This window comes from Poecilia latipinna, unplaced genomic scaffold (assembly GCF_001443285.1).
Source record: "Poecilia latipinna isolate Pla-1442-1.1 unplaced genomic scaffold, P_latipinna-1.0 Scaffold1085, whole genome shotgun sequence".
Lineage (NCBI taxonomy): Eukaryota > Metazoa > Chordata > Actinopteri > Cyprinodontiformes > Poeciliidae > Poecilia > Poecilia latipinna.
The window spans coordinates 210,421-226,587 of record NW_015113701.1 but is presented as its reverse complement, the minus strand read 5'-3'; the positions used below and the strand labels follow the sequence as shown (position 1 = coordinate 226,587).

Below are 16,167 nucleotides of genomic sequence, written 5' to 3'. Positions count from 1 at the left end.
AAGCAGGGTGGAGCAACTTTTTAAACGGTAAATGAAAACTAGATAGACATCAAGAGCCAACTGTGTTCATTCTTGTCTTCTTTCCTGTTCGACAAAATAAGAGAAATTCGATATGCCATGTTACACCTTCTTAGTTTGCCTTTTAGATAAATTTTTATACTACAATCTAAAATCGTAATATATTGTAAACATAAATAATAAAAAGAAATTTATGGGGACAAATGGAACCTCATAGTTTTAGGCAAGGCTTCTGCTACATTTGCGCTGGAGAATAAAGGATGCGTGAGTGCGTCCGCCGTATTGTGAGTGGTAAATGCGTCTTAGAACTTAATGTTTGCTTGAAAAAAGAGGATTTCCGAACAAATGAGTAGGCTGTTGTTTACTAGTTTTGTCATTAGTATACATGTCCATTAATCATTTTACACAGATTATTTTTCATAGAAGCATTAGGGATTATTTAGATAAAAATTAACAATGAAGTGTGCTTGAATTATCAAACCGATCTGTGATAATATGCTTACTTGATTTAATTTTACATAGAAAAATGAACTCAGTTCCCCTGTTTTGTTTAGTTAAAAAGTTACAACAGAGGAGACACTTTAATTTTGTTATTAAAATTAATTGTATAAGAATAGCGATAATAATAACAACATGGTATTCTTGTATTCATTTTATAATCAGAAGTGGTTGACCATATTTGTTAAGTTAGGGTAGACAACGAAAACTGACACTATTGTAGTTTAAATCACCACAGTTAATGCTATTTGTCAATATATTGGAAATATGTATTGAATACACACACATTTATGCTTCAGTAACAGAACACACAACGAATGATCAAATTTATATCGGCATAAATATCCTGCACTGCTTGCAGGCCTAAAATAACGAAATATGCCACTCACAATATGGAGGAGGCGTTGACGTATGATATTCACCCTTATTCAGCGTCTATCCTTTTACGTCAAAGTAAAGCGCTCGCTCCATTGTGGAGTAAATTGGACTGTATTTAGCGACGCGTACGGTTCCTACCATGGAGTCACAGGTATGGTTGTTCGAAATTGTCCAGCAATCCTAAACGTTTATTAAACGTGCATGGCAGATGTTGCACAGGTTTAACCTTAGAGCTATCTAGAGTAAATTGAGTTTCGATATTATCGGATGTAGTCAGCTTAAGTCAAGCTAGCGAACAGATGTAGGGTCCGTAGTTTTCTTTCACTTCCAGCAAGAAGTTCCTGGTCATATGGCTCGAACTCCTAAATCTCTCTAGAATAATCCACACTGCCTTGAGTACTTATCTTAATGCAAGGCTGTTACTTGAGGCAACAAATCGGGGAAATGCTACATATGCTGACTTTTGTTTTTATTGCTAAATAGTGTTAAACTTCACCAACTTTTCATGGATGGCTAGCCACCTAGCTTGGACATGAATAGGACATTGTTCGCAGTCAAACATTTGTTTTCACTAAGGCGCAGTTGTTCTTCTCTGCGCTGCCAGGTGACAACCAACCCGGAGGAAATTGCCAAACTCTACAGAGAGCTCAGCCTCTTTCCCTCTTTAAGCAGAGCAGACGTGGGACCTGTTATCACCTCTCAGTATGGAGGCAAATACAGCAACATATACACAGGTACAACTAGCATATGTCACATCAAAAAATATTTCCGTTTCTATTTGATTCGTATAATTTCTGAATTCATGTCTGCAGAGTGGAGCCAGCGTGATCTGGAGAGAAATGAGAACGTCAAATTCTGCAGACAATACATTGTCTTCCATGATGACAAGTCAGTGGTCTACTCTGGCACTTCTGGAAACTGCACTGAAGTCAAAGGAGAGTATGTAAAGTGTTATTTTATCTTGAGTAGACATACTATCTAATTTGAGTCGAAACCCAGGAAAACGCAACTGTATCTCCTCATTTGTTTCTCACCTCAGACTTCTTAGTAAGGACTCTCCCTCCGGTGAAATGAAGGCAGTTGTCAGAGAATGCACAGTCAAAGGAGAGGAGAAGCAGTTTCTGGAGGTGTGTGGCTCTCTGGTCCTGCTCAGATGTGGATGACTTAGATAAAAGCAGTCCTCAGTAATCACAGCCATTCACGTTTGGCATTAAAACCCATCCCTAATGATTGGATCTCAGTTAATGTGAAAACAAACACATTGCCATATCACTTAGAGGGCTTTCGGTTGAGCACACATTTTTTTGTGCACATTGCACTGTCCAAACGTAAGAAAACATGTAACGCTCAGCGTTACATGTAGATGGGTTGCTTTCTGACTGAATCAGGACGGGGCATTTTATACCACAGTTACAGCAGCAGGTACAATAAACTCCCAAACAAACTAAAACAAAAACACTGCAAAGAAAAGTCACTCATCCATACTGTGTCCAATAATCCTTTCTTTGCAAAATGTCCTCAGTTGCTATTTATTTTATTTAAATAACCCAGGAGCAGTGTCTGATTCATTTTGTTTGCTTTATAAACTGGGAGATTTCCAATGCAGTTCTTGCTACGGCATTCGGGGAGTCATGTCAGGTCACTGGGTCAACACGTCTTGTAGTAAACTGTGTTTAGACTGTGAAACGTATTCAAGTAAATGATTCTCAAGTTTTCGTTTGAAGGTGGTCTGCTAACTGCTTTCATCAGATTGTGAAATTGGGTTTAAAGTTTGGTGTGGGTTGCATATTAAGGGAACTACACTTATTGCCCTTGTTCCATTTCACTTTATTTCTAAAGTATGCAGTGTATCTCTGTCTGAATAATATTTGCTCTGTCTTTTTTAATACAAATGTATTAAATGTTTATGTTTCATTTTAGATCTGGAGTAAAAACATCAAGGTGAAGAGCATCAACCTAACAGCTTTAAAGAAACATGGCAAAGTCTATGAGGATGGTAAATCATGTTCAGGAAAAAAAACAACTGCTTTTTACCTGCAGTTTGTTTGGCAGTTTGCTGTAACATCTGGATTTTTTATTTTATTTTATTTTATTTTTTTTCGCACATTCCCAGAGCAGTTTGGCAGCTTGGTTTGGTCGCACTCTGAAACACACCTCTTGTATGTTGCTGAAAAAAAGAGGCCTGAGACTAAATCCTTCTTCCAGGTAAGATGTAGATAGAAAAAAAATAGTTTTTATGATAAATTTAAGCAGATTTTTTATTATTTTTTACTGCAAATGACTACTACCAGGCTAAACATTGCTTTACACAGTCAGGAACATCAAACAGCGGCTTCTTTGGTCTTTAAAGTTTTATTTTATTTCCAAGAAAGGTTGAAGTTAATTGAACCTAACAAGTCATGTAAATAATTCACACTTTAAGGGCACACACCAACAAGATTACCACTGGCAGAGGTTAGCAACACCATTACCCAATCAGAAAATCGCGGCAAACTGGTTCAGTCTTTCCGTGCTTTCATAATGACTGAACCTGAGTTATTTTCCATTGTTTTTCAAAACCAACATTCCTTGTCTGCATCTATTGTTCTGTGACCGAGGCAGCAGTGATGCGTGTTTTCTGTCCTTTATGAGATACTCGTGATGAGAGATTTCAGACTGAGGGGCTAACAACCTGCCGCTCTGCTTCTCGTTTCATCTTTACAGACAGAGTTGCCAGAGTTGTCTTCCATTGAAGATGAGGAGGAGACCATGAGGGTGGAGAAAAAAGACACGGTTAAAGTGAATTCTCCAGATTGTAGTCAAAAGTTGAATTAATCTCGTTGCATTTCACAGCACCAAATGCTACATTGTAGTCGTTGTGCGAATTTCATCCTGCAGGGGGAGCAGTTTGTCTACTATGAAGACTGGGGAGAGGCCTTAGTTGGCAAGAGCTGTCCAGTTCTGTGTGTTTGGGACATAGAGGGGGACAATGTGTCTGTGTTGGAAGGAGTACCCGACAGCATCTCACCTGGACAGGTTGGCACTGCACTGCAGTGAATCCATCTTTGTATGAATGTTTATGTGCCTTTAATGTGGTAATAACATTTTTTTTTTCTGGATTTTAATCAACTGCTTTCATCTCTCCAGGCATTTTGGGCCCCAGGTGACACAGGTGTGGTGTTTATAGGTTGGTGGCACGAGCCTTTCAGACTAGGCCTGAAGTACTGCCCCAATCGGAGGTGCTTATCGAATATAGTAGCAGCACACAACAGCTGGACCGTGGCAAATTAAAATTGAGTTTAAATGCAATTGAGTTCAAACGAATGCACCCGTTTTAGTATTTCTGTTGTCGCTTTCAGGTCTTCTTTGTTTTATGTGGATTTGACGGGTGGGAAATGTGGTAAGCATGAATTGTTTGTAACATTTGTTAACAATTCAACACTGTTAGCATAAGGTGTGATGGTGCTGTAAAGCCTCACGTCCTGATTTGTGTTTCACACAAATTGTTGACTACAGTAACATCTTTTAAGTGCATCTAAGTGTTAGCAGCACACATATGCAGTAGTGGAAGGAATTTCTGAAAAGTCGCTAAAACAAATGCATGTTTTTAAATCATACATTTTTATGTACACTGCTCAAAAAAATAAAGGGAACACTCAAATAACACATCCTAGATCTGAATGAATGAAATATTCTCATTGAATACTTTGTTCTGTACAAAGTTGAATGTGCTGACAACAAAATCACACAAAAATCATCAATGGAAATCAAATTTATTAACCGATGGAGGACTGGATTTGGAGCCACACACAAAATTAAAGTGAAAGGTTCCGTTTATTTTTTTGAGCAGTATATTTATTTCACCTTCTCATTAAATGCAAAGAAACTAGATGAGTGAACCTAGAAACATGTACTTGTTTTGAGTTTTTTAACTCAAGAATAAGATTACGTCGCAGGATGTATGTTTTGGTGCATAAATGCAGAATACTCCTTTAACTCCTTAATTTTCTGTTGTAATCACAGCTACTATGGCTAACGAAAAACATGCAGCACATTTGAATTCTTTTACATCTCGTATTTCTTAAACAATATAAATCAGCAGGTCGTGCCTCAGATAAAACTTATCGGCGCGACCGACAAGTTAGCTGCTGCTGGACATTATGCGCACTATGAAGCAACTGCGCTAATATTTACACTGTGAATGCACGCTCATGGAAGACATTCCCTCTCTCATCTTAGTTCAATTTAGCATTGACATATCTGCATGAAGTTGTTGATGTATATGTTTATATGTTGTCCGCAACAGAGCAGCTTTCGTCGGACACCAGTGCAGTGTATTCCCCAAGGCTGAGCCCGGATCAGTGCCGAATTATTTATCTTGAATGTTCTGTATATGGGCCACACATGCAGTGCTGCAAGCTTTGTATGGTAAGAAAAAATTGGAGACTTTTTTTTTTTTTTTTACATGTTTATTTTCCAGTTTTCTAATTGGAAAGAAAGAAAGTGTATTTTTTAGTTTGTGAATTTTCTTTGCCGTATTCTTTCTTTGCAGTACGACTGGTACACTAAGAAGACCTCAGTGGTTGTGGATATCGTTGCACGACCAAGAGAAGGTAAGTGGTGCTCAGTGGGAACATGAAAACATACATTTTACTCATAAGTATGTAGTATGAGTGTAAAAAAAAACGTACCTCTTTGGCTTTTTTATGACTTTACAGATGGCTTCACTGGCATCTACAGCAGTCAGTTGTCGCCAAAGTGTTGGTCAGCTGACAGTCAGCGGGTGGTTGTTGCTTGTCCTCAGCGCAGCCGGAAGGTATGTGTAGTTTTTACTTGTTGTCATGTTCAGGGCGGTTAAAAAAAAAAAATCAAATGTTTTTTTTTTTTCTCTCTCTTTGTGCTTTAGGATCTCTTGGTGGTGGACACGAGCACAGGAAGCATCACCTCTCTGACTCCAAGTTAGTCTCTGACTGCACTGCGTTTTATAAGTCAATGTGATTCAGTGTTGACAGTTTCACACCGGTTTACTGCAGTACGTTTGTCACAATTACTGATTTTATTGTTATATATTTATGCCAATGTTTGGCTGTAGAGTCTGAAATTGGTAACTGGTGTCTTCTGAACATCGAGCGAGATCTGATGGTGGTCAGCTGCTCCTCTCCTAACTGCCCTCCAAATCTGGTAGGATGTGTGTCTTTGCTAAGAAAATTGAGATTTTCTTAATCCATGCAAATGTCCCATTGGATTAATGGGGTGTTCTCAAACACTTATTAAAGGAACTTTATGTAACGCAGCAGATTTTCTCTCTTACACACATGTGCTTTTTTTGTTGTTGTTTAGAGGGTGGGCTTCCTTCCAGGAAAGGATTCCCAAGAGGAAGTGGTCTGGGTTACTTTGGAAGAGTCTCAGACTTTACCAGATATTGACTGGCAGATCAAGACTTTCACTCCCTCAGAAGGACTAGACAACCATCAATATCGTAAGATAACTCTTTGGAATATTCATGAAGTAATATTTATTAAGAACTGTAACTTTTTTGTTGCCCGTTCTAGTTTTATAATATGAAGTGACCTTATTTTTTTTCCCTTTTTGTTTCAGTTATTAAACTTCACAATTAAACCACAAAAAATGGTCTTATTTTCAAACTATATGTGATTTAATAGGCAACTGTCTTTTGTAAAATATATCAGGCAGTGTATAGGTGCCACTCAGGTTGCTGCTTATTTTTATTTTTAAGGAGACTGTTTCCAGAAAACTAACATGTGACATAAAGTCTTACTTTCTTGTATAAGTTGTATTTATTAGAGTGGTGGAGAAAAAAAAATATATATATATATATATATATATATATATATATATATATATATATCTTTTATTCTCAGCTTTTTGATAATTTACTCCATTTAATTTTTAAAATGTGTTTTGTCTAATTTTTCTTATTTCCACAGTAGCAACAAAGCAAATTGGTAATTCTTTGCTGCAGTCTACTTAACTGATTAACTAATATATATCAAAAAATGTACAAGATTCTCTTCTTAACTCAAGAGTTTTTTGCTTTTTTTTACAGTTTGGGTTCTGAAATGTTGAAATGTTCTTGGGTGGATAGTAGAAGTCATACCTGCACAATATTCAATGCTTTAACAACGGCATCCATACTTGTGATGAAATATTGTTTAACCCCAGCGCAGATTTTGTTTGTGAAAGATCAAATGCATAGAAAATATTGCTAATATGCTTGCAAACAACACAGTAGTGTAACTATTTGTAAGCTATTCTAAGCTCTGCTACTTGTACTAATTCATGCTGCTAACATGTTTTACTGTATTTCAGCGGGCATTGACTATGAAGCTGTGCTGATGAAACCAAAAGAAGTGAAGGAAGGAGTGAAACTACCTCTGATTGTCCTCCCTCATGGTTCGTAACTCGGATAGATGGATGAAAAAAAAAAAGTCATATTCCAAAAGAGCTTACATTATGAAGTAATAAAACCTAGGCTATTAATCCCTACTGGGTTTATTTTTAGGCTCTCTTCAGTCAAGAGCTTCTACTGATCAGATTGACATTGCACACAGTTGCTATGACAATGGCGCTCCTTGTGGCAAAGTGTTACCTCATTTGACTGAAAACAAGCTCAGTAGTTGTGACAGAGATACACCTCTCTTAGTCTAATTACACGTTTTACAGTGTTTTAATTGTGCATCTGTTGCCATGGCCACCGGTTTCTAATTGATCATGTCAGGCCTGTTTCACTGTTAATCTGTTTCTCTCATCAGGAGGTCCTCACTCTGTGATTGTAGCTGAATGGCTTCTGTCTACCTCTGTGCTCTGCAGGATGGGTTTTGGTGTATTACTGGGTAAGTTAGGTTACAAATGTTGAGTGCAGCTTCATTGGATACCTGTTGAAGCATAAGAAACCGACGCTTTAAACATAGCACTCGGCCTTTGGGGTTACTTTGAACTCAGTTTACAGAGAATACAAGGATTGCTTCCTGTTTTGTGGCCACTGATACTGGTTCAGTTGGTGAGAGCCACTCATTGGCTCATTTTTATACATTTGTATCGCTTCATTTATGCTTTTCTGGAAATGCCTTTCTGTTCAAGGTTTTTTTCCACAGCTCTTAACATTAAGTTTTTATGTGTCCTTTCTGTAAGCATTTCTACAACATAATAACTCTATAGATTACTGTAAGTGCTTACTTTAGGTTGAGGGTAAATAGCCTTTTTAAAGGTTCTTAGGAGTAGGAATGCCTTTGAAGTCTGCTTCTACTTTGATTATTGAATTGGTGGAGAAAATGGTAAAGGTCACTGTATCTGAAACATTCTCAGATAACGGTTTCAGTCTCTCTGGAAAGCAGAAGTTGCATTTGCAGTTCTAGAGCACATAAACCCAAAGACCTAATTGAAAAAAAAAAAAAAATCATACCTGTTACCGATATGAACCGGTAATAGGTTCATATCTTTGAAAAAAATCTCTGTGATATTTGTTGTACGAAGTAGCCAGTATGAGTTGTCTGTTTGTTTTTGCAAAACACAAGAAAGATTCGCAAAATCGTCATTGTTCAAAAGAAAAAAAATATTTCTCAGGTAACTTTGTTTCAAACCCTCAAACAATGCAGATGTTGCATAAATAAATATAAGAAATCTTCATTGAAATGTAGCGTGCATTTATCTACATAGAAATATAGCTAAACATTACCAGGGATGTTGGTGCTTGTGGGATTGCTTCTGAATGTGCCGTTTCTGTTTTTAGTAAACTATCGTGGCTCTCTTGGTTTTGGCCAGGACAGCGTCCTCTCACTGCTGGGCAACGTGGGTTCCCAGGATGTCATGGATGTTCAGGTAAGATCATAGCCAGCACTATTTGAGGACCAAATAAACCCAAAAAATAAGCCTGCTGCTGGTAAAGTTCAAGTCCTCTCATTTTCCCATTGTCCATTTTCTTTTCATATACTCTCTCTACTGAACTGGAATTATTCTAAATTACTTTGCTTTGATATATAACGAAAATTCTAATAAATTACAATAAAGTTTTACTTTTTTTTGTGTAGATATATGCTGAGCAAGTGCACAATTGGATTCATTTCTAAGCAAACAGAAATGAGCCTTAAATACATCTCGAGCTCCTGCTGAAAACAAATGAATTTCAGTATTGCCTTTGGTAATCTGTTACTGTTTGTACTCTATTGGTCTCTATATATAATGACTTTGAGTTGCCATAGATGTAAAACATGGCTCATAACAACAGAGCTCTTTTTAGATGTTCTTGTTTTGTTCTCCCTTGATCACTCTCTGTGGGATTTACAAATTGTCTTTTACATAGTCTGTCATTTGTGTTTTACTTCCTCCAGGCTGCTGTTGAAAGTGTCCTAGACGCTGAGTTTGACAGGGAGAAAGTGGCCATTTCTGGGGGCTCCCATGGGGGGTTTCTAGCCTGCCATCTAATTGGCCAGTACCCAGGTTTCTACAAAGCCTGTGTGGCTCGCAATCCTGTCATCAATTTGGCCTCCATGATTGGCAGCACGGATATCCCGGATTGGTGAGTCTAGTTGTAAAACATCCCAACACTCTTGTCTGTATTTTGGTGATTCCTGTGGTGAAAGTCTTGAGCAATTACAAAGCTGTGGTGTTTTATAATTGGTTTATGGAGACGTAAATTAAATGTTGACCTTTTTTGCAGGTGTGTCGTTGAGGCTGGATACGATTACACTCCAGATTGCCTCCCTGATCCTGCCGTTTGGGAACAGATGTTGAACAAGTCCCCTATCAAATACGTCCCTCAGGTACATTTATGTAAATCTCGGATGCGTACTTCTGACTTTACTGCTTTTGTTGTAGTGATCTCATGCAAGTTATTATCTGGTTAAGGTTCGGACCCCAGTGCTGCTGACTTTAGGGGAAGATGACAAGCGTGTCCCTAACAAGCAAGGAATTGAATACTACAAAGCTCTGAAAGCAAAGCAGATCCCTGTCCGGTAAGCACTGGCCAGGCGCCTCATGCGTAACAGACTGTGTAGCTTACGCATTAAAAGTTGCCATAGCTTACAGAATGGAAATGCTTTCTATTCACAAACACACTTTGAGTTACATGGCGATGCCCTTACAGCAATATGAATGCAGTCAATGTGCTTTGCTGTTTGTTTATTAATGCTCTAACTTATATTTGCACAGGTTACTGTGGTACCCTGGAAACAACCACTCTCTTTCCAAGGTGGATGCAGAATCAGATGGTTTCATGAACATCGCTTTGTGGATAATTCAACACTTAGGTCTGTGATGGTGACATAACGAAGATAGCTGTAATGTGCAAAAAGACTAAAGGACATTAGTTGCAAACTTATTTTTATGTTATAAGGCCCAATCCAAAGCCAAAACATGGACAACTGATCTTCAGCTAGAATACACTATAACTGTGCGTAACCCATAATGTATCTGTGGGTATTGTTGTTAATTTTGAGTATTGCATAAGAGGATGACAAACAATTAAAAATATAATAATATTACACTTAAATAAAATATTTGACTCGATGGAAACATTTTATTAATACTGACTTGATTTTTCTTTCTTCTGTAATTTGAATCAGAAAATCAAAAGGGCTTTTAATTATTTCGACTTTCTCTGTGATTACATGAAAAGAATAACATTTATAATCAGTCTCTTTTTTTAGAGATTTTCTTCTGCTTGGGTGATTTTTTTTTTTTTTTTTTTTTTTTTTTAGCTAAATCTCTTGATTGTACCATTTTGTGCACTTAATAAAACAATTGTAAGAAAGCTCACTGTGTGAGTCAAGTTTTTAAATGCATTTTCGTATAGGTGAGTTAGGAGACTTTTCTCTTCCAATAAGCTTAGGTAAAAGCGCTTCTGAATGCACCCTATATTACATGTCCATGTTGAAAGTAAACATTTGACCACAAACTATATGTAAACAGGAAGAAGAGACTTAGTTGTTTTTTTATTATTATTATTATTTCTGTTCACATAGTTAAATGTCCTGCAAATAATATTTACTTTTGTTATTTCTTTTGGTAAGTGAATATATTTTGTTTACAGTTTGTAGTAAAGATACTACATCTGTGAGCCACCACATGACGCTTAGCAGTCCCTGACTCCTCATACCAATGCATGTCAATAAATTTAGATCGAGTGATAATTTTTAGAAGCTGTGAAGATGTATCACTTCCTCTAGTGATACATTTTCACAGCTGTCTGTGTCTCACTACATGTCTGCATCAGTATACATCATCCTGCACAAATTTTTACTTAATGGAGGGAACCATTACAAAGGTGTAGCGCTCGTATACGATTGAAAAGACATAAACATTTTTCTTATCTGACATAGTTTAAAAGGTACTATGGAGGAATAGTCAAAAATTTCAGCAAACTACTGTATTGTGAGAAGGTCCAAAATGTTAGACTAAAGTCAGTTTACACAATACCTCTGCCAAATACTATAAGGAAATGCATGTCCACTTGAAAGAAGCTTACAACAGTTTTACCTTAAATAGAAACAGTCAAACCAAATGTCAGACACTGAGAAAAAAACAAAAAAAATTACAGTGCATGTTAAAAAATGTGCAAGATAAAACCATTTAAGTTATTGTGTAATGGTCTAGGTGATCTCAAATCTGTGTTGTATGATTGTCAATGCCCCAAATCCCAAGACGCCTACATTTGTTCAGAATTGAAGAATTTCCTCTGTCTTTCTTCCCTTAGAGGACATCAGTATCTAAAAAAAAAACTTATTTTTAATATAGTCTAAAGAGCGTATTATAAAAAACTCATAAAAACAAATATTATTTTAAAGTGTATTAAATTACTTCAGTTAAACTTGCAGCTGATGTTCCTCATTCCTTGTTTTATGTCACATGCTTTGCATCATACTACTGCATATTTGACCACATGGTTTCACTTCTGCATTCATCTTGCTTCGTTTTACTGCAGACACTTTTGGACAATTTACACACTGTCGTCTCTTCAAGAGGAATAACGCTTACAAAGTTTTTCTCAAACTATTATGATTTGTTTTTAATCTGATATGGTAAGTGGACTTTTTTCTACCCTTGTAAATGTAGTGTTTCCCTTTAAAAATATTAAGCTATGGAACTGGATACATTTTACATTGGGAATTAAAGTGTGTTGGTAGTGATTTTAAAGCTTCTTTTAATGCAAGATTTATTCAATGTGTTGATAAACTTTCTTAAGTTAAACTGCATGCTTCTACAATATTTTCTGACTTATTGAAATTTGGTAAATTTTTTCAGGCTCTGGAAAAAGTTCTTCTTATCATGAGTCAGTTTCTGCTATATGGAAACGCAATCAACATCCAGTTTTTTCCATGCGACGCTGATGTGAATTCAACCACAGTGGACTGCTCTAACAGGCCTATCAAGCACATCCCGATCATTAAGGCTGCGACTGTTTTATCAATCGATTTGAGTGGCACTAAGGTGCAAGCAGTGAGGAACCATGCATTTGCAGGTGTCCCAAACGTTAATATTTTAAAAATAAAAGGTAATTGTCTCCCAGGTCAACTTAGGCTCCCAGAGCAGCAAGGATGCAACATGGAAATTGAGCCCCATGCCTTCAAGTTCCTTAAAAATCTTACATCTCTGCATCTGTCGGGAAACAGCCTCACATCTATACCAAACTTACCTGAAAACTTGCTGTTTCTTGATTTGCAGTACAATTGCATCTTTAACATATTTGCCCCTTTAAAGACTCCAAATCTAGAGACTCTGCTACTCTCCAAGAACTGTTTTTATGCCAACCCCTGCAACCAGTCTTTTTACATCAATGCAACTGTTTTTGGAGGATTACCTAAACTCAAAAACCTTACATTAGGGTATGATAATGTAACAGCTGTCCCAAAAGACCTGCCAGCTTCTTTGAAGGTGCTGGATTTAAGAGAGAATACAATGACAGAGGTCCCAGAAGGGTCATTTGCCAACCTGACAGCCCTCGAGTATCTGAATTTGGAGTGGAACTGTCAGCGTTGCGACCATGCAGCACGGCCCTGCTTCCCTTGCCCACAAAATCGCCCTCTCCTGCTGCATCCCAACTCACTGTATTCTGAAAACAGCTCCATCACATTTCTGAGCTTAAGAGGAAATTCCCTAAAAACATTTCCAGATGGTCTTTTTAGGCCATTGAAGAATTTAAAGGGACTGGACATCTCTGACAATCTCCTGGCATTTGCTATACAAAATGGCACCTTTTTTCAAGAGCTGACTGGCCTCACTTGGATTAGCCTCATTTACAACTATGAACCGCTGAAGACCTTTGGAAAACTGGATCTCTCTCCATACATTGGCAACATATCGGGTTTGCAAAGGCTTTTACTCAGTGGGAACTTTTTCCATACCATATCAAAAAAAGGTTTCCATGTTCTGTCTCAACTCAAAAGTCTGTCAAAATTAGAACTGAGAATGAACTTTATTAGCGAATGCAATTTGACTTCCCTGAAGCAGCTACCATCTCTCACTGCCATAGACCTCTCCCAAAATATGCTGAATTTCCTTCCATGCTGTTCTGAATCAGCTGGAACTGCAGAATCAGACAGCTGTCAGAACCAGAACTTGTATTCAGGTGATTTCCAAGACGTACACACTCTCATACCAGACAGAGAAACAAGAACTAGTAGCCACATTTGGCAATCTGACCAGTCTAATGGACCAGAAACGACAGATGGCAGCGAGTGTCAAATTCCATCTCTTGAGAGCTTTAAAAATAAGTATTGTTGGCAAAAGCTATCTTTTGACCTTTCTCAAAATGACATCTTATCACTTAATAAAAGAGTGTTTTCAGGCATGGAAAATGCAGTTTGTCTAGACCTTTCATACAACTACATGAGTCAGACATTGAGGGGTGGGCAGTTCAATAGCATGACAAATTTAGTCTTTCTTAACATGTCCTTCAATAGGCTGGATCTTTATCGTGATGATGCTTTCAGTGAACTTCGGTCTACATTGAAGGTATTGGATGTCAGTAATAATGACTTTCACTTCAAGATGAGAGGAATGGGCCATCGTTTTGAGTTTCTTAAAAATCTGACTAACCTGGAAGTGCTGAGTCTAGCTAACAATGGCATCGGGATGCGGATAGATCAAAGGCTGGTCAGCAGGTCCTTGCAATACCTCTACTTCAGTGGTAATCATCTGGACATCATGTGGAATGCTGACTACAAAACATACATTCATTTCTTTCAGAACCTAACAAAGCTGAAATTCCTGGATATCTCCAGCAATAACCTGAAGTCACTCAAAGCAGAAGTACTGTGTAACCTCCCAGTGAGCCTTCAGAGCCTCTGCATCAGCAGAAATTCCATGAAGAATTTTCCCTGGCAAAACATTTCAGCTCTGAGCAACTTATGTCATCTGGACCTAAGCTACAACTCTCTAAGTAATTTGGTTTCCCAGGAAATAAAATTTGGAGACCAATTTTCCTTTCTGGACCTGAGTCACAATCACCTTACCTCAATTCCTGACAATTTCTTCAATGAAGCAAGGTCTTTGCAGCATCTGTATCTCAATCACAATAAGATCAAAGAGTTGAACCATCAGCGTCTACCTGCACCCTTTCAAAAGGGGAGCACCCTTCAGACACTCACCCTGCACGAGAACCCATTTAAATGTGACTGTAATACTTCATGGTTCGTTGTCTACTTGCGGACTACTCCAGTAAACATTCCTTATCTGACAACACGAGTGCGCTGTGGATACCCAGACTCTCAACAAGGTGTGATTCTTCTGTCCATAGACCAACATTCCTGCCAGGACATCTTTGGTAGCTTAGCCTTCCTAGTTTGCTCTTTCTTATCTATGACATTTACTGCTCTTCCTCTGCTGAAGCATCTCTACGGCTGGGATGTGTGGTACTGCCTGCAAGTCTTCTGGGCACGACTCAAAGGCTACTCCCAGCTGCCCGGTGGTGTTTCAGATCATCACTACGACGCTTTTGTGGTTTTTGACACCGGGAATCTCGCTGTGAGGGATTGGGTTTACAATGAGCTGACTGCTAACTTGGAATGCTCTGGCCACAGAAGATTTTCTCTCTGTTTAGAAGAGAGGGACTGGATACCTGGCCTCTCATGTATCGATAATTTACACAGTGCTGTTCACAGCAGTGTGAAGACAGTGTTTGTGCTGTCCAGGAGCACAAATGGAACTGAGATGGTCAACGGTGTAATCCGACAAGCTTTCTTCATGGTTCAGCAGAGGCTTCTTGACGAAAAGGTATTTTCCCAGTTTTTTTTTTTTTTTTTTTTTTGTATGCTGTGCGGATGTTGTAATCTTTTCATAGCCCTAACATATTTCTGAAACTTTCTATTTAAGGTTGATGCAGCTGTGGTTGTTCTCTTGGATGAAATGTTTCCAAAACTAAAGTACCTCCAACTCAGAAAGAGACTGTGCAGGAAGTCTGTGTTGTCCTGGCCGAGAAACCCAAGAGCTCAACCCCTTTTCTGGAACCAGATGAGAATGGCATTGTCATCTGATAATCTCAAGTTTTATGACAATAACATGAGTGAAAGTTTTATATGATTGTTAAGTGAAATAATTAAAGTCCTGGGAAAATATTTACCCTCTTACAGATTTGCTCTGTTTTTGCTTTTAAGTTTTGTTTTTCTTTTTCTTTTCTGTTTTTTTTTTTTTCATCAAATTAATTTTTATATTAAACAAAGATACTTGGGGTTTAAATATAAAAAAATAAATAAATGTTTTCAGTTTTTAGGGGGGGAAATGGTGATGACCAACCTGGTGCAATATGAAAAAGTAATTCCCTCCAATAACGCTTTAAATCTAGGTACTAGAAGGAAATTTGCCCACTCCTTCTTTGCACAGTTGTTTTAATTAAGCCATATTGAATGTTATCCAGCATAAATCCCTTCCTTAAAGTCATGACACATTATGGCAATTGGACTTCACTCTAAAACCTTTATTCCATTTATTCAATAAGTGGTCCAGGTGAACAAGTTTATTTGAGTTTAATGCTACAAATAGATAACAATTTTCCTCTGAATTTTCTGGTAGAGAGCAGAATTTATCTATCCATTGATTATGTATTGTCTGATATAAAAGTTTGATTTATTGAAGTGTCACAAAAAAATAAAAATAAAAAACAGAAGAACTTAGTGAGGAGGTAGAAACTTTTCTTCTGGACTGTACTGTAGAATTTATATATTTCCATCTGACCTCATTTTAACAAACTGACAGTTTCATTAATGTTTTATTGTTTCTTTATCTGTCTGTATTTCAGTTTTTGGAGCAAAATTAAACTCTGTAGCAAAACAGATGATGGCT

The 16,167-nt window shown here is 37.6% G+C and overlaps 2 protein-coding genes across 4 annotated transcripts; both read left to right on the top strand.

The window, feature by feature from the left end:
* The first annotated feature begins 936 nt into the window (after positions 1-936).
* On the top strand, positions 937-10,642 carry LOC106959473 (acylamino-acid-releasing enzyme-like). Of its 3 annotated transcripts, XM_015052064.1 has the most exons (23): positions 937-1,045; positions 1,499-1,628; positions 1,707-1,833; positions 1,934-2,021; positions 2,815-2,890; positions 3,008-3,099; positions 3,598-3,672; positions 3,772-3,909; positions 4,021-4,112; positions 4,233-4,273; positions 5,180-5,301; positions 5,426-5,486; positions 5,592-5,689; positions 5,780-5,831; positions 5,960-6,054; positions 6,214-6,352; positions 7,204-7,287; positions 7,647-7,727; positions 8,624-8,712; positions 9,222-9,409; positions 9,551-9,653; positions 9,739-9,845; positions 10,042-10,642. In XM_015052064.1, exons 1-23 carry the CDS (start codon positions 1,034-1,036, stop codon positions 10,145-10,147), a joined length of 2,196 nt encoding a protein of 731 aa, XP_014907550.1. In that variant the 5' UTR covers positions 937-1,033; the 3' UTR covers positions 10,148-10,642. The 3 variants fall into 3 exon arrangements, with proteins under 3 accessions (XP_014907550.1, XP_014907548.1, XP_014907549.1); XM_015052062.1 differs by lacking the exon at positions 937-1,045 and having other exon boundaries at positions 1,075-1,628; XM_015052063.1 differs by lacking the exon at positions 937-1,045 and having other exon boundaries at positions 1,076-1,628; positions 5,966-6,054.
* A 560-nt stretch (positions 10,643-11,202) lies between these two features.
* On the top strand, positions 11,203-15,486 carry tlr9 (toll-like receptor 9). Its single transcript, XM_015052061.1, has 3 exons — positions 11,203-11,909; positions 12,133-15,102; positions 15,202-15,486. The coding sequence occupies exons 1-3, from the start codon at positions 11,907-11,909 to the stop codon at positions 15,406-15,408; spliced, it is 3,180 nt and encodes a 1,059-aa protein (XP_014907547.1). The 5' UTR covers positions 11,203-11,906; the 3' UTR covers positions 15,409-15,486.
* The last annotated feature ends 681 nt before the right edge of the window (positions 15,487-16,167 follow it).